General features: G+C 45.6%; 1 protein-coding gene across 3 annotated transcripts in view; it reads right to left on the reverse strand.

Moving 5' to 3' along the window:
* The window catches only part of SEC31A (SEC31 homolog A, COPII coat complex component), a 40916-nt gene that overhangs the window by 7255 nt on the left and 15805 nt on the right, over positions 1 to 17856 (reverse strand). Inside the window, exons 14-24 of one of the 3 annotated variants that reach the window (XM_058804260.1) lie at positions 17086 to 17163; positions 14693 to 14768; positions 13940 to 14118; positions 12325 to 12451; positions 12048 to 12193; positions 10268 to 10441; positions 8800 to 8970; positions 6214 to 6306; positions 5493 to 5622; positions 4146 to 4499; positions 974 to 1021 (exon numbers count right to left, since the gene is read on the reverse strand). In XM_058804260.1, the coding sequence (XP_058660243.1) occupies positions 974 to 1021; positions 4146 to 4499; positions 5493 to 5622; positions 6214 to 6306; positions 8800 to 8970; positions 10268 to 10441; positions 12048 to 12193; positions 12325 to 12451; positions 13940 to 14118; positions 14693 to 14768; positions 17086 to 17163 (1576 nt within the window). The remainder of the gene's footprint in view (positions 1 to 973; positions 1022 to 4145; positions 4500 to 5492; positions 5623 to 6213; positions 6307 to 8799; positions 8971 to 10267; positions 10442 to 12047; positions 12194 to 12324; positions 12452 to 13939; positions 14119 to 14692; positions 14769 to 17085; positions 17164 to 17856) is intronic. The other 2 variants (XM_058804261.1, XM_058804263.1) reach the window with 2 other exon arrangements.

The raw sequence follows: 17856 nt of genomic DNA on the forward strand, positions 1-17856 counted from the left end.
CATTCCCCTGCCAGCTACAGCATGGTTTTGGGTGCTTTGCATCCCCAAATCAGAGCAGAGCTGCTTGAGCAAGGTGGGAAAACCTGGCTTTCTGTACCAGGGGTGATTGGTTTGCAACTGGAAGCACAGAGGATGTGTGAGCAGATTCACTCCAGGCTGGGCTGCTGCTCTGCACCAGCCCTTGTGCTCTCCCCAGAAAGCAAGCCCGCTGCAGCTGGGAGATTTGCAGCCCAAAGCTCCCATCAGTGCATGGAGAGAGCTGCCCAGCTCCTCATGGAGCACAGGGAATTGGGCCCATGGCATTACACCCAGGCATTATTAACTGCAGTGCCCCAGTAATCAGGATTTATTGCACAAAGCCACAAAAAGCCAACAAAACCAAAGCCCTGCTCAATGGACTTTTTCACCACAGTGTTTTTCACTCAGCAGATGATGAATTTACCAGAGACAGCACAGGTCAACATTCCTGCAGAATTTGCTCAATTTATCTGAAATGTCATTTGCTCCCAGGCTTTTGTCAAGCAAGTTCCACATCCAGAGCATGTTAAAGGGGTAAATGAACAACTATTCAAAACCCCCTTCACAGCTGCTTTCTCTGTAACCAAAGGCAGTGCCATCTTCTGGCAGCCTCCTCTATTCCTCCCTATCCAGAAAATCCCAGAGTATTTCAGATACAGGGAGTCTAACTGATAGGAATAGCACATTAGGAAAATCTCCCAGACTGTCACTGCTGTTAATTTCCTGAAATAATTTGCATTAAAAAAGGAAAATATTTTAAAATAATTTGTTTCTGTGGTTAAAAACTCCAGATACATTGTTATTGGTTTTAATTAAGGAATTAAAAATCAATTTGATTAAAGTCTAATTGGCAAACAGCATCACACTTAATGTTCTGTAAAGAACATTTGCATAATTGATGTCCATTCAATTAATTTCATGTAGTAGCTGCAATTATTTTCAGGTTAGGTGGTACCTAGTTCACCTGTGAAGGGAGAGGCCTGGTCTTGAGCTGGTAGACTTTCTGCAGACAAAATGCAAAGATAACTAAAAAAATACTTTTTTTCAAAAATAATAAAGCAGTTGGCCTTTAATTTTTGACCAGCAATTTAGTTTCACAACATGCATCAGCAGAAAAAAACACCTAACCAAATTACAATGCCAGCTTGGAGACATTTGTTCAAACCCCCCATGAAATTATTTTGTGTACCTTCCCCCAAATCAAGCTTGTTGCTCTTTCCATGCAGTAAATCAGTGTTTCTAGTTTGTAACAAAGGTTGCAGCATTCTGGCCCTTTTTCTTCCCTCTTCTCATGTTCTCATTTTCTATTCCAGTGCAGCTGACAGCCCATTACTCTTAGCTACAATCTTCTGAACAGCATTTTACCATTCCAGAAAGCTTTCCAAGAGATGTTTGAAGTACCTGACTTTAGGGTGGTTCTCCCAAGTATTTTCTCAAACCCAGGCACGCTCTCAGCTGCATGCAGCCCAGCAACAGGAGGATGCTCACACTTTACACTCACACAAACACACACACTGCCTGCTCAGACTGAGCAACAAACTCAAATGGCAAATAAAGCAAATAAACCCCTCACCATTCCAAAGAGGAATGAGATAACTCCTGTCCCTGGGGCTGGCCTGCTCATACTTCTGGTAAAAACTCTTCCCTTAGCTCAGGATTTGTCTACTGCATTTTCAAACAAGATTCAAGATGCTGAAAATTAGGACTCCCTTGAAAGTATGTTCTAAGATCTAACACAAAACTAAGTGAAAGGGGTTGAATATAAAATTAAATGTGGGCTTTTCTCACTTACAGAAGCTTCAACTACAGCTTAGCATACTGATGTTTTGTGCCTTTGAATAAAAAACAGAATATATTTACAGAACTCTTCCTTTTTACATGTATCTTTAAGTCCAAGCCAGTTCAAAGGTCAGGTGCTTTTCAAGAGTTCAGCTTTGAGGTATTTTTTTCCTTCCTCCCTTGCTCCTGCCTTTAAATGAGTCACAACTGCACAGTGAAGCATGATGTTCCCAGATAAGATCATCACCACACACAAAAGCAGGACCAGCATCATTGCACCAGAACACTCAGAGCTACAGGTGAGATCTGCTCCTGGCTGCAGATCTCAGTGCTCCTACAGGATCTCATGCCAAGGCATCCCCCACCAGGCAGTGCAGCTGCTCACAAAGTGTGTTGGTGGTTAAGCATATTAAGCATGTACACTGTCATTGCTGCGCCTGGAAAACAAGGGTTTTTCCATTCTTGTTGGTGTGCTTTCTGAAAGGTGCAATCTGAACTCTGGACGAGAACAGAGTGTGCTCTTCAGACATCATCTTTTTTCCACAGTTCTCCAGCTGCAGTCATCACTTGTGTGTATGCATGAGCCATCCTGGGCTCAGCACCTCACCATGCCCTGCTGTCCACCCCTGCATTTCAGCCCAGGGCTGCAGAAATCAGAGAGGATGCCAAAGTTCTGACACTTTGTACTGGCTACCCTGCTCACCACACCTGCTGAGAACAACAGAAGCAGCATTGATAGTTCTCAAAGTTTGATAAAAAGCCTATTATGAACAACTTTTAACTCTGAAAAGAGCTTCACCCACTCTGAGCATGCCACATGGACTATGTCACATCTCTGCAATGCAAGCTGAGCAGTAAAATGGATAAGAAGGAACAATTTTCTCGTTCCTTGCATTTATTTGGAGGTGCAGCAGCTATGCTGTCTGTGTTATAATGTGCTGCTTGACATCCCAAGCCTAGAACCCTATCCAACACCTCTCCCTCCTTCCAATTTAATAACTCCTCTGGTTTAGAGAGTCAAGTTTGACATGCCCTGCAATGTGGGGTCAGGAGAGATCACACTACAGCACCTCCAAAAGCAGAAAGGACACCAAATCTGGCTGTAGGGTGGATGGAAAAGGTATTTTCTCCCTTTGCAACTCTGACAGTCCTACACCAGTCCTATCTTTTGGCATAGCAAAAGACCACTTTTCCCCCAAACATAAGGGGGTATTGTGAGCTGCCAGCCTCAAGGACACCACCAGGAGCACCTACTCATAGGATTCATGCTGCCAAAGGCAAAATGCTTTTTTTGCACTGCATCACCCCTAACAGACTTTTAAAATAAGAGAGGGAATGACAGTGGGCACATTAGTGTCTGTCAACAAAATATCCCCCAAGTCTTGCCCAGGATTCCCTGTACCCTCTGCTTCCCAGATCTGCTCCTTGACTCTTCAGCTGGACCAGCTGGATGTGAAGGGTGCTCATGAGCAGGTTTAGAAAAGGACTGCTGATTCTTCCTGCACTGTCTGGCATGCAAAGCTGCTGTCTCACAGGCTGCCAAGGGAAGGTTTGTCATGGCAGGCGAGGTCACTGTCCCACAGCAGCGACACCCAGGCAGTCACAAGCAGACAGGGAGCCCCACCTCAGCCAGTGCTCTCTCACCAAGCATGCTCCAACATGCTCCAAGTGTCAGCCACACACACATGCTTTTAATTGACATTCAGGGAAGAGACAGGCAAAAGCATTTCTAAATCACTTCTGATTCTCTTTTAAGGCATTCATAACCTCAGTAAATCCCATTGCAGTAACAGGTTAGGGATACAACAATAAAGGAGAGCTGATGCTATGGGAAATGCTGTTTGAATTAAATATGCTGCCAATCCAGGCTTTAAAGGCTGCTGAAAAAACAGGAACATGGGCAAATCACATCTGCAAATCATTCAGCAAGGAGAACTGGGATCATCCTGTCAGCAGCAATTAGGAAAACTTGCTCATTTTTGTACTTTGCTCTCCAGTCACAGTGCAGGCTCTGACACCAACATTAAAACTGAGCCATGATCCATCCACGGCATACAACATAAGAAGCCTGTGGTTGCATCCTGTCTTGGGCAAGACAGAAGCTCTGTGACATGGCAAGGTCTGGCTCCCCAGAGAAAGGTGACTGCTCATGCTGCTTAGTGCACCAACACAGCCCTACCACAGATGCACAGGGGTGATGATGTGGTTTAGTAATGCTTTCAACTGATCTCTAAGCAAAAGCAAACTTTTTACAGAGCATTGACAAGGCAAGAAGTGCATATTGAACTGAGTGGGTGAAGAGCAAACCCCTCCCTCCTCCCTGCCTGCCCCCCTGTCCAAGCGCAGACCTGTTCTCTGGGATGCAGGAAGGTCACTGGTTGCAGGCAGAGTACCTGTTGGTCCAGTAGGTAATGCATAAGCCACAGAAGTTGCTGGAAGTCCTGGCCTGCCATGCTGAAAGGATGTGCCAGAAGGAGGAACAGGGAAAGAAGAGATGGGGTTCAGGCTGGTTGGGGAGGGCTGAGGTTGCCCGGGGTACAGCGGGGAGGGTATGGAGTGGGCAGGGGCAGAGGGCAGGTAGGAGGGGGTGGTGTTAGGGGCAGGGCTGGGGTAAGAGGCTGAAGCAGGGGCAGCAACAGGCTGCTGAGGCTGATAGAGAGCTGGTCCCCCAGTTCCAGAGTACTGCTGTGTGGCCTGATATGCTACAAACAGGGAGAGAAAACAGTCAGTGAGTTCACAACAGAGCAGTGGGTTTCACCAGCCTGTGCTTCCTTCTTCACTTGGCTCTCCTCTCTTCATGCCCCTACCCCCAAAACCACTTACCTGACCAGCCAAACCCAGGCTCCCAAACTCTGGCTGCTCAAATCCCCATCCTGGCACTGGGAGGCACAGAGAGGATGGCCTTGGCTCAAAGGACTGCTGCTCTCCCACACACACCCTCCAGCCCAGAGGCACCATGATGCCTGGGGTGGGGCTGGACACATGGACACTGCTGTCTTCTGGACCACTGCAATCCTCATAGGGGCTCTCAGAGAAAGGAAAGCCCTGTCCCAGGTTTTCACAGAGGGAAAACTTAGCCCAAGGAAATGAATACAGACTCTGGAAGGGAATGTAAGCTCACAGCCTTTCACTGTGAGTGCTGCAGCCTGATTTCACTGCCTCTGCCCATCTATGGCCATTTTTCCTCCCTCCTGCCAGTACTTTCAGTCCCTGCTTTGGGTGAGGAGTCAGGGCTCTGCCCCCTTCTTCACTTACCTCTACTACTGCCCTCATTTCCTCATCCCCTGTCCCATGGCCATGGCGCCCCAATGAGGAATGTGCACCCAGCTGCACACAGATGAGCTGTGGCTCTCTTTGCCAGGCCTGTGCTGCTTTCCCAGGACTCAGACTTTGGAGTCTCTGACCCCAGCAGAAGCTTGGGCCAGGCCAGCTGGGCAGTGAGCCTGAGAGCTGTGGGTAGGCACCTCAGCAAGGAGGAATGTTTGACAGAGGGTGTCTGATGCCTGCACGCCACCAAGAAATGACAACCCTCAGATGTCACCTCACCTTTCGCCCCACCCTGCAAGAACTGTGGGACTGCTTGGTCTGACCACTGCCACCCACAAGGAGGGGACTCAGGGTTATCCCTGAGTTAGGGCTGGCCCACCTGGGTGGGAGGGACAGGGACAGGAGCAGGGGAGGCTGCTGTTACTCACTTTGTGGGTATGCTGGCCGCGTTCCTGCTTGCGAGTACATGCTGTAGTTGGAAGATGTGGCTTGCTGGGGTGGCATGCTGGGGCCAGCAGCACCTGGCATAATAAACCCTGGAGGAGGTGGGTTGTCCCCCTGTCAAAAAAAAAATTACAGGAAAAATGGGAGAGACAGGATTTCATTAGTAATGGTAATGCGGTGCTGAAGCAGAACTGCAGCAAAAGGATGAGTTCACATTTCAAGGCCTGAAACCATATTCCCTGGAAGAAGGGAATCAACCGCACAGGGGCAAATGCCTCCAACCACCCCAGTGCCTCAGGGTGCCCAGCACAGCACTGAAAGCACAGCTGGATGTGCAGTGACTTCAGCAGCAAGCAGAGCAGCACACCCCTGCCTGCACAAGGAAGAGCTCCCTGCCATCCTTCAACCAAACTTAAATGGTAACTCTGCAGCTTCTGATCTCTATGGAAAAGGGGGAAAGGAAAAATCATACTTCAGATATTCCACTGTGGGGCAAGGGCTGGGGAGACTCAGGTCACACTGAGCTCCCACTCAAGACTTTCCAGTGCCACTCCTCTGGGCATTGGTGAAAGAAAAGTAAGGGGATGCAGAGGAGTAAAACCAGAGCACACAAGGGAGCTGCTCCGTCCATCTATCTGCACAGATTACACCAGGGGACACACTGGGGTGGAGCAGAGGCTCAGGGAGGAATAATGAAGGTTATACCTGTGTGTCAGAGGGACAGCCTGCAGGAGGATGGCTGGGAAGGGCAGTAGGAGTTTTGTTACTCCAGGTAGTGACAGTAGGGGCAATTCTAACCTGAATCGAACAAAGAAATACCAATCATGGAAAACAAAACAATAAAAAAAGTTTAAAGGGTTTCACAAATCAAGATGCAAAGAAGTGAGTGCAAGGTTTGCATGCTGGCACTTGTAACAGCCATAAAATCTCAGAGGAAGAAGGGAATTGCATTCAAGGCAGACAAAAATCACTGGAGCCAAAGTGAATTGCAGAGTGAGGATGAAGCACAGTGTTGCAGCTGCAGTAGGCTGTGGAGCAAGTGCAGTGTTATGTGTGCCAGTCAGCCAGGTCTCCATCTCTCATCACATTTTCCTACTGCAGAAGCTCCCCCCACACTGGTCCATGACAGTGAGCATCACTAACCACAGCTGCAAGCCCCAGGTTCCATGTTAAATTCAAACATATGCCTCACACAGAAGGAATCTGTTCAAACTGAGCTTCAGATGAATTTAAAAAGGTTAAAATATAGTTTTGAAAGATTAAAAACTGATATTCAGCTCTTGCACATGCACAAATACACATCTTTATGGTAATTGCTTCCCAGCCAGTCTCCCATAGCTCCTTTCCTCCATCTTCCTTCTCTGCCACTCCAAACGGCTTCAAGTCCATACAACCACTCCTACCTTTCTGATGGGACAGAAATCAACAACTTCCTGGGCCTGGCACATTCCTGAGCAAGGAGTGGGCAACACAAGCCCATGGCTGGGCTTCAAGGATATAAGCAGAGGGAAAGCTGTGCCCTGGCTGGCTCAGCTGGCTCCAGGCTGTGTGTCTCTAACTCCACGCAGTGCTAAGCTGATGGTGCAGCCACTGCTAATGCCTGTATCACTCATCACAAGAGAATCTCAAAGACTTTTCACCCCCTTTCACGCCTGGTTTATTCAGATGAAAAAGAGGGTTCAACAAAACTGTGCTGAAAGGAATCCAAGTGTTAAGAGCATGTTCCTATTTGGGACAGCAGTTAAACAAAGGCTGCCTCAAGCCTGAACAAGTCCTGCATACACACCTTCTTTAAAGGAAGGCAAACAAAGCAAGTATCCCAACATTCAAACATGTCATTTCTCTCCATTCTGGTTCATCAACTGGGAACCTTTCTGACTGACACCTGTCCCCTCAAGCCCTTCCTGCTGAGGATGAGCTCCCTGAAAAGCCAGCAACACAGGGGGTTGTAACTCCCAGTGAACTCATGGGGTTCTGATACACCCAGCCTTTAATTAACAAGCAGGGCTTGCTGAATAATTGCTTGAGGCATTTCAGAAACAGTGGCAGAAAGAGGGAACTCTGGTTTAAAAATGCATTGCTCGTATCTCAGCATCTAGAGGAGAGCTGCTATTCTCCAGAGCCAAACAGGACACACAGAGCTTCAACTCTCAAGGCAACTCATTGGTTACAAGGAAGGCCAAAGACAGACAGCAGAGTAGGCTTGATTATTAATGATGAGGCATTTAATACCATATGCAGTGGGGTTAGCAAGGTAAATCCTGGATGAAGGCTTTGTCCCTTCTGAAATGTACCTTCCTAACACCCTGGAGAGAAGGCAGAGGCACACACTACTGCTGACACTGAGAATGCCCAACTCCCCCCCAGCTTTTCATCCCTTCTTTCTTCCTGCCCTGGTTTTTCTGGCAGGCAGTGCTTGGGGGCAGCAGAGAGAAGAGAGATACCTCTGCTTGTGCCAATCTCTGCCCAAGACACTACCCTAACACAGCTCTGCTCCCAGAAAAGCCCAGCCCAGAGCACCTTTAGAAGGGGCCAGATGAGCTGCAGAGCTGTGCTGGGGGATTAGAGACCTGGCAGTGCTCTCTAAGCACACACAGCCAGGGCTGCCCAACACACCACACTGCCCTGGTGGCCAGAATGTTCTGCTGCAGTGCCATCCTCAGGTTAGAGGTAAAACCAGAGAATTTCCCTCCCCCATTTCTCCTCTTCCTCCCTGCACAGCTCCCTTATTAGTCTCATACTCACCTGGTCTTTCTTGTAGCACAGCTCACTCTCAGCCTCCCCACCAGCCCCTGCCCTCTTACACCTGGCTGGGAAGGTGTTTTCACAGCAGGCTGCGTGCAGAGCTGCACTAAAGTGCCCTCAGTTTGCTATAACTACTGCTCAGCAACTTCTGCAGCCAAAATCAGAGCCAGGGGTGGAATAGTCTGCCCCAGAGAGCAGCATGAGCAAGCCCCAAGGCCTGCAGGGATGGGACAACATCAGGGACTGTGAGAGGAAGCACACAAAACTCCTGCAGTGCTGTTCTCCCACACAGCTGCTCTTGGCACATTTTCAAACAAAGGGGGAAACACCTAATCTTCAGAAGCAGGTGCTTAAAGGATGTTTCCAGATGAGGAGCAAAGGAGGCATCTGTACTGACTGAAAGGAAGCACCAGTGACCTCCAGCACAAGGCTCTCAATGGAGGTTTGTCACACAGCCTCAGATCAAGAGAAAGGAAAAAATGATTACATCCATCACTGCGCAGAGCTCAAGCACCACGTCCCTCCCTCGTGGCAAAGGCCCTTTACCTGCTGGTAGTACTGCTGGGCCGGAGCCTGGGGTGCCTGCATGCGTCCAGGCGCGGGGCCAGCTCTCCCTCTGGCCACAGGCTCTCTCTCATGGGGCGCCTTGAGCTCCTGTCCCGCCGGGAGCTGCCCCTGTGCGCGGCACAGCCGCTCCCGCAGCTGCACGATGTTGGGCTGCAACAGAGAAGGGCAGGGCAGGGAGCTGAGGGGCACTGCCTGCCACACGGGGCAGCACTCCCAAGAGCCTGAGCTCCCTCTTTATTGCACTGAGCCTGCTTTATTGCACTGGAACAAGCCTTTTCTGCATGAGACACGAGGCCATTGGAACTGCCTTACACCTGCCTGCCTCATTCCTAAACTGTCCACAAATAGCAGCTGATGGAAGATGGGAAGTCAGAAGAGAACAACCCAATGTTTGTTTATGGATTTCATGTGCCATGTCTGGCTTGCAGGAGGGACACCCTTTGGCAGTCACTGGCTCCCCAAGAGGGAGCAGAGGTCTGTGCAGGCCTGCCAGCTCAGCAAGGCCAGTGCAGGGTGAGGGAACAGCCTGACTGTCACATCCCAAGGTGCATGTCAAGCAGCTGAACCATGTCACCGTCATATTTTCTGGAAAAATCTCTTGGCCAGAAATTTCTCTCCTGGGAAGCCTCAGAGAAAAGGAAAATAATTCTTATCTCATTTGCTTCTCCTGTGTTTTGCTGCTTTGGAATGTGGTTTGGAGATTGTTTATCAGCAGGTGGGTTGTTTGATTGGTTTCAAAATTAGAACTCCCTTGAGTTAGATCTAAGATCTAGCACAAAACAAAGTGAAAGGGGTTGAATATAAAATTAAATGTGGGCTTTTCTCACTTACAGAAGCTTCAAGAAATTCAAGTGAATTGTTTTAACTTAGTGACCAATCATGGTCAGGCTGTGTCAGGACTCTGGAAGGAGTTAGGAGATTTCATTATTATCTTTAAGCCTTCTGGTTCTATCCTTTCTCTATTCTTTAGTATAATTTAATACAGCATAACATAATATTTAAAATTAAAAAAAAAGAAGATAAATTTAAAAAATAAAATAAAAACAAAATAATTTTAAAAATAAAATAAAAATAAAAGAAATAAAATTGTAAAATATTTTAAAATAAAATAAATTACATCTGAAAATAAATAAAATAAAATAATTTAAATTTTTAAAGTTAAAAAATAAAATAAGAATAAAATAAAAAATTAAATAAGTAAATAAAGTAAAAAAGTTCAAAAAATGTAAAAAAAATTACAAAAACCCCACAACACACACAACACCACATACACCACACCATAATATAATATCATAAAACAATAAATTAGCCTTCTAAGAACATGGAGTTAGATCCACTCATTCCTCCTCTGTCTGGAGAACTCAGGAAATACCCCAGAGCCGCACCACGCAGAGATTTCTGATGAAGCACCCCTGCTCACAGACAGAGGGAGCAGAGAGGCCCATACCTGGCTGGTGTTGGCAGGGAGGAAGGAGAGTGCTGCAGCCAGGCTGCCCTGAGCAGCCAGCAGGTTGGCATACTGGCTCATCTTCTCGGCCAAAAGGGCGCCCATGGCGTTGGGGTCCACGGCCTGCGTCAGCTGCACGGCTTTGCGCAGGATCACCACCTTCTCTATCAAATCCTGAAACATCAGGCGGGGAAAACACAGCCACAAGTGAGAACAACAAAGTGAAGCAGGCCCTGGCTTAAGTCTGTCCCAGGCAGGACCCCTGTCACCCAGTGAGGAGCCCAAGCCAGGCACAGGTTTCCCTGCTGCACCAAAGGCATGGCTGTTCCCAGAGGATGGAACAGCAACCACCCACCAAGCAGCTCCTAACAGCACAGCCACAACAGTTCCAGAGAACTGCTTTTATCAAACAGGATTTCAGGGCTCTATCAGCACTGAGCATCTCTACCAAGTGGATGCTTTCATAATATTATCTGAGCAAACAGACATCATCACACTTGTCACCACTACTGCACTGCGTGTTAATTTACAGGGCTTCAGTAAGTCAATTCTTATCCATCTTCAAAGGATCTAAAAACTCCCTTGGAAGAGTTGTCCATACTTTTCTGGCTGTTACAGCAAAATGGTTTTCCTGATATTCACCAGAAATACTCTATAACCTGCCTTCCTTGCACATCCCCCAACACCAGAGCTGGTCTTGGTTGGGTTTCCTTGTAGTCTTTAATTACAGGAACATTTTCTGTTCTGTTTCCTTATGTTTTTCTTACTGTATTTATACTAAAGGATACTACAAATATTCATTTTCCAAAATTAAAGCCCTTTTTAAAATCTTACACTCTCATTAAATCTCTTGTACCACACAAAAGATTTCAACCATACAATAATAATAAAAATTGTTTTCTAACCATTTGTTTTTCCCTACAGATCAGCACTTGAAAAAAGGCAAGTGAAAAAAACCCCAGAACAACAGCTTCTATTGCCACTATCATAGTAAACAAGACACCTAATTAGGACTTCAACAACATTTTCCAATTTTACAGCCTGAGAGACCAAAGCCATGCAATCAAAATGCAAATTCAAACTGAAGGTAACTCTGTAAAAAGCCCTCAAAATCAAATTATTTTGATAATTCAGAGAGTTAATGACATGAAGCAAAACTCAGATACACATCAGTTCCTTCAATTAACTAAAGAGTCTCACAGTATCATCAAGTAAATACTTTCTAAAACTGGTTCTTCAAAGGCCTTAACCAGATGGAAGAAACTAACATTGTATTACAAAATAAATTATTCCATTACTGCTTCATTCCATCCATCAACCCTATTCCCTCAAGATATCTGCTATAAGCAATGTATTTCACTGCTGGAAACCAAGCTTTGTACATGCAAACCACTAGGGAAAACTCTCATGAGACCCTTCCTACAACTCCAGATTTAAACCTAATTCTATTAATTTCTTCTCCTGAACTTCCAAAAGAACAAATATTTCCTAACCACAAAAGATGCAAGCACTGGAAGGCCCTTCTTTATCAAAACACTAAGTACTACAATTATTTTACACAAGAAGTGTATTAGTACCACTGCCCAAAGAACAAGGCAAGCACAAGGGCCACTGTATTTCCCAGCATATTTTCCAGTATCATATTTGTGTCTTATTTTTCCAGAAAGGAAAGGCTTGCATCCTGATGTACCTCAGATAGCAAAGCTCTACACTAGATAATTTAAGAGCCAAATCATTGCAGTTTGTTGTTTCCAACACCGTTCTTAAACGAATTACCAACCTGAAGAGACAAGGGGCTGTTTCCATCCTGAACTTTGGTCCAACAAGCAACAAGTTTATCCACGTTGCCAGCACAGATGTAACAGAGGCAAGCTTGTGTCTGCAGAATGCTGTCCCCCTCATTCTCCAGCCTGCTACCCAGGAGATCTAGATAAAATAAGAACAAAGATGCTGGTAAATCACTCTGGGTATCCCTCCCCACCCCTGCTGAAGCTGGGGAGCTGTGAGCAAAGCCATGATGCTGCTCTGGAATTATCCAGCCTGTGAAGGGTCCTTACCACAGAGGGCTGTAAACTCGTCTGGCCTGGCATAAGTGAGCACAGCAGCCAAGGCCTCTCTCCAATTCTGCAGGTCACAAGACTGCACAATCTCTTTCCAATTCTTTGTTACAACTGCAGTGATGAGCTAGAGCAGGAGAGAGACCACAGTCAGGATCTTGTTAAGACTTCCTCTGTTTAATGCACAGGATAATTTGGATCTGCTCCAGTGTACTCATCCCCACTATATCCAGGGTCATGACAGGTACTGCATTGCAGTTCAACAGCTGCACAAGAGCACTTCTTACTTAAAAAGGAAAATATCACAACACAACTCAGGACATGCAGAGGTCGATTATTCTTGCTACAAAATGAACAAGAAAAGAATATACAAATCTCCACAAGCTGTTGCAAATGCTTTTCAGCACTATTTTTGCAGACAAAGATAACCTACAAAGTATTTAGCTATAAAGTCTTCTACACAATGTCTAGGGAGATGTATGAATTTTGTTTGTTAAAATGTTTCATTCAGCTTTAAGCTCTTGGTCTCAAGCTGACCAGTGAGGGGCAGTTGAAAAGGCTGCAGCAATAAAGAGCTGGCAGCAATAAACCTGAGCTGGCTGTAGTAACCCTACACAGGCCACCTCTGCACAGCCCTCAGAATGGAATTCCAGTTTCATCCTTCTAAAACTCTGCCTCCAGTTATTTTGCTTTGGACAAAAGACAGACTTGGCAGCTGTGCTGCTCTAGAGTGAACAAAGTCCTTCTCAAGCCAAGACTTCAAGCTCAGAAACAGCTGAGCAAGCAGTATGTGTGCAGTTTGGGACCAGAAGAGAAAAAACCACACCTGAACAACAAATGCAACATCCTGACTACAAGGTCAATGTTTGCCTGTCAGCATAGGCACAGATAACTGGTCAGCTCTTCATAAAAACACCTTTTCCCAAAGGATGAACTACAGTGGAGAAATTCCTCTAAAAGCTGCCACCCTTGCTAAAGCAACCATTCTTTTAAAGCCACTTCTCCTGTTTCAACCTCCTGTTATTTCTTTCTCATATTGGAAACAGAAAAGAAAGATTTGCACAAGCAGCATCAGCAACCCCTAGCACTGCAAAAAAAGTTGAAAATAACAATAACCAGCTGGCCATAACACGCTGTCTCCTAGACAAAGGGTGATTAATCTATCCTGGGCATACTTTGCTCTCTCTTCTGCGCATGCAGTAAAACAAAGAATCAGCAAAATCCATGAAGGCTGATCACGGGCAGAAATCAACAATGCTGCTAGCCCTGAGCATGGGCCACGTGTGAAAAAAGTGACAGAACAGCAGACTGAAATGTGCCCTTCTTAAAGCATTTGTCTTTACTGTTGACAATCTATTAGTGTATATGCAACTCAGACAGTGGAGATGGGATAAAGAATATTCTTGTGTACTGATAAAGAATACTCTTGTGTACTGTTGTCCCCTTATCAATTAAAAAAGAGTAACAAAAATCCTTCTGCTCCGAGATCTTACCGACTTGAACACTTACTAACATCAGCCAGAAATAAACTTATAAAATAGCAAGAAAACTTTAAGGTGAAAAAGGGAGTTGCCAAAGGCATATGAGGATGTTATTTCTGACCTGAAACACATACCCTGGTAATTTTGCTGCGCATCTTGGCGAAGTACTTCTCCTGAGTGCGGGAGAGCAGCTCCTGCCCGCCGGCGATGGCCAGGATGATGGCGTCGGCCATGCGGTTGTCATGCAGGCACAGATCCACTGCACTTTCAAAGTTCCCTGTCAGCAGAGCCTGTGTGATCAGCCCATCCACATCTGCAATGACACAGGGGGGCACTTCCAAATGCTGCCACAAAAGTCACAGAGGGATGCAGCAGCAGGTAACACTGTCTGACTGTACAACGCTGGCACAGCCCACTCCCAGCCATGTACTCACAGGGGCACAGCCATGCCACAGGGGCACTACCAACCATTACTTACCTTGTGACACAGCCAGTTCCTAGAGGTCTAAATGGCCCCTAAAACAACTACCTGAATAGTGCCATAAAAAGCCAAACCTAGACAAGGGTCAGTGGTTTCTGTGTTACTCAGGATCCCCTGGGAGGCTCTGTAGAAATAGCACTTCATGCCTGACCAAGCGTATCTTCTTTTGTCACTCAGAGCAGCTGCATGTCAGCAAAGGGGTACACAAGTGCTGTATAACTTCCTTCCTTCAAAAAACTGTATTTTCAAGTGCCTTGAGACTGTGTGAGAATGCAGTTAGAGGCAAGCAATTACAATCCTTCACAATCTGTACAGAATCTGCCTTCTCACTGGAACTCTAGTATCAACAGCAGTACTTACAAATAACAGTACATACAATAAAATCAATATCAAGGTTTTTTAGTACCTCCACTAACAGAAATGTTAAATGTTGTCTTTGCAGGTCCCAAATCTTCAGTTTCTTTTTTATGGTCCTTCAGCGTCTAAGAGAAAGGAAAAGAATAATTTCTGAGATTATGTAAACACTTAGAAAATTCAAACATTTTAAAACCACGTGGCTCTTGCACTGCAAGTTAAATAGAGAATTTCAGACTACCAGTCTGAAATTCTACATATATATATAGATTATATATAGATTATATATAGATTATATATAGATTATATATAGATTATATATAGATTATATATAGATTATATATAGATTATATATAGATTATATATAGATTATATAGAATACCAGAGACCATTAACTTAAAAGGGAAGGTTATCCCAGTTTGGGCAGAGGTAAAGCTACTTTTCTTCAGAGTAGCCAGTGTGGGGCTGTGTGATTTGTCCTGAAAACAGTGTTGATAATACAGAGATGTTGCTGCTTTTGCTGAGCAGCACTTGCACAGCACCAAGGCCTCTTCTGCTTCTCCTACTGCACCTCTGGTGAGAAGGTGCAAGAGTGCATGGGAAGTTGGGATGAGACACAACCAGGACAGCTGACCCCAAACTGACCCAAGGGATATTCCAGGCCATTTATCATCATGCTCAGCACAACATAAAGCTGGAGGAAGAAGAAAGAGGGGGATGTTTGCAGGGATGGCATTTCTCTTCCCAAGCCACTGTTAGATGTGGTGGAGCTCAGTTTTCTTAGGGATGAAAACCTGCCTGCTCATGGGAAGCAGTTAATTAATTCCTTGTTTTTCTTTGCTTTACCAATTAAAGTTCCTTTATCTCACAAGTACCAGCAGCCAGACACCTGGATCCTGGGTACCAACTTCCATCTGTAGCCATATACACACAGCCCCCTCCAAGCAAAGCTACAGCTACAATGAGAAACTCAGAATCCTTTTCTTTCCTTCTCTTTCAGCCTTAACCCCTACCAAGAACAGTCTACCATTAATGCTACCTTGGTTCCACCCTGCTCCACTTTGAATTTCAGCTCATCCTTTAAACCCTCTGCACTTGACATACGCCCCAGTTTAATTAAGCAAATTACACATGAACACAAGCTCAATTTTCAATACAGAAGTCCAGTGTAGCACCCAGGACAGGAATGCTCAGTACACAGAGGCTGCTGCTTCTATAAAACTCCCCCAGAAAGAAGACAAAGACCACTTTGTGTGAGTACCTGGATTTTGGGATTTCAAACATTTCAATAATAAAAAAATAGCATCAAAAGAGAAGTCTCTCTTCACCATCCATTTTCACAGCACAGGCTAACAGAGTGCAGAACCTGACCCACACACCATCTCCTGTCACAAGCCATTGCTCCAGTACATGATGGAAGTTCAAGAACACCCTGCTTGTTCAGCTAAACTGAAGGACACAGCAGACCAAAGACATTCATTTGGAGGGGGAAGCAAGTCTGAAACAAGCTTTATGTTTGGCTTGTGAAAAGGACACAGCATCTGGGAAATGATTTTGTTGTCAGATAAGACTGGATGAGTGTTTGGTATTGGTTGAGAGCATGTTGTGACTACCACAGGAATAATGTGCCCATCCAGTTACTTTATGTATGTGACAGCATGTCCTGATGCATCACCAGTGGCTTCAGGCCAGGCTCACAGATATTTAGGTAGGCTAAGGTCATGTTTGGCTGTGAGTTCTCTCCAGAAGAGACATTTGTAATGAGATATTGGATATCTTCATGACTGCATACAGCAAAGCCCTTACACTGTCAGACACACACACATCTGCCAGTACAGAGCCTAAAGAACTAACAAGCAATCAGACACCTAACCCAAGGACAGCATCCTGATTTTAGTGTCTTTAACAGGCTGTTTGTTATGTGTGCACCAGCCCAACATGCATGAGCCTTAAAGCACTGCCCCCATCTCCACAGGCAGCTGCAGACAGGCACCAAGCACAGGAAGCACAGCTACCAGCCCAAATTCTAACCCAAAAGGGAGACTGAAGGAATGGGGAAGAATGAAGTTGGCCTGTTCACACAGCAATACACTATTTTCAGTGCTAGTGACACCTCACAAGGCAGAGACTGCGTCCTTAGTGCTAATTAGAGACCTGTCCTCACATGTGAAACACAGGGTTGAAAACAATCCTGTTTAAATGGTATGGGATCCCAAATGCTGGTATGGTTTAGCACAAACTGCCTGCAATAAACCTGGGAGAACATGCTGCCTGAAGCAGATGAAACAGAATCCCAGCAAGAGTCCAGTTTTACCATTATAAATAATTTTCTGTATTTCTGTATATCCTCAGCAGCAGGAAAAGCCAAGAAAATGAAATGCTGTTAAAAGGAACAAAGTAAATACAAGGGAGGTCAGCAGGGTTAGTCTAGAGGACAACAGATACCTCTCCCAAGAACTGCTCCTCTGTAGTCTGGCCTTCATCCCCCTCGTTTGGCACAGATCCATCAGATTCTGCAGGAGCCTTCAGCAGAGAGAAGATGCCATAAACATCCACCAGCAAAAGAGGCAGGAATACTTTGCATTGCAGAGTACAGTCACCTTTCCACCAACCAACAGTAAGAACCAGACTGAAAATCACAGAAATGCACTGGCAATATGTTCTTCTTGAGCCTCTAAACAGGGTAGAGGCCCTGTTTCCCTGCTCTCTGTCATTACAAAGTACCTTGTGCTGTTTTCATCTCAGCTGCCTCAAAACATGCAAAAAAAAAGCTTTCTTCCCCATGAGGCAGCTACAGATGACTCTGAACTGTCTGTGGCACAAAAGCACAGCAGAGCCCTGCTGTGGACTCAGGCCACTGCAATTACAGCGTGGGCAGTGCCTGAGCTGTAGGTACCACTGTTGCAGGAAAAGTTATGGGACCACACACTCAGCCCTGCTTTCTTTAAAGCCTGATGAAGGTGCTGCTCTTGAAATCAGGTGCCAATGAGACCCCATGGTAAAACCCGTGACTGAGAGCCCTTCATTGGAAAAGGAGGGGAACATCTGAGTGGAAAAGAAGTGGTTGGGTTTTTTAAATAACACCTCCATCCTGCTGAATGCAGGAACTTGCCATACACTGGATTATTTGTGACTTACTTTGGAACAGCTATCAAGTGGAAAGAAAAATAATTTTTACTTTATAAATTACTATGGCATTATAAAAGTAACCAGAGT

This window comes from Ammospiza caudacuta, chromosome 4 (genome assembly GCF_027887145.1).
Source record: "Ammospiza caudacuta isolate bAmmCau1 chromosome 4, bAmmCau1.pri, whole genome shotgun sequence".
Classification (NCBI taxonomy): domain Eukaryota; kingdom Metazoa; phylum Chordata; class Aves; order Passeriformes; family Passerellidae; genus Ammospiza; species Ammospiza caudacuta.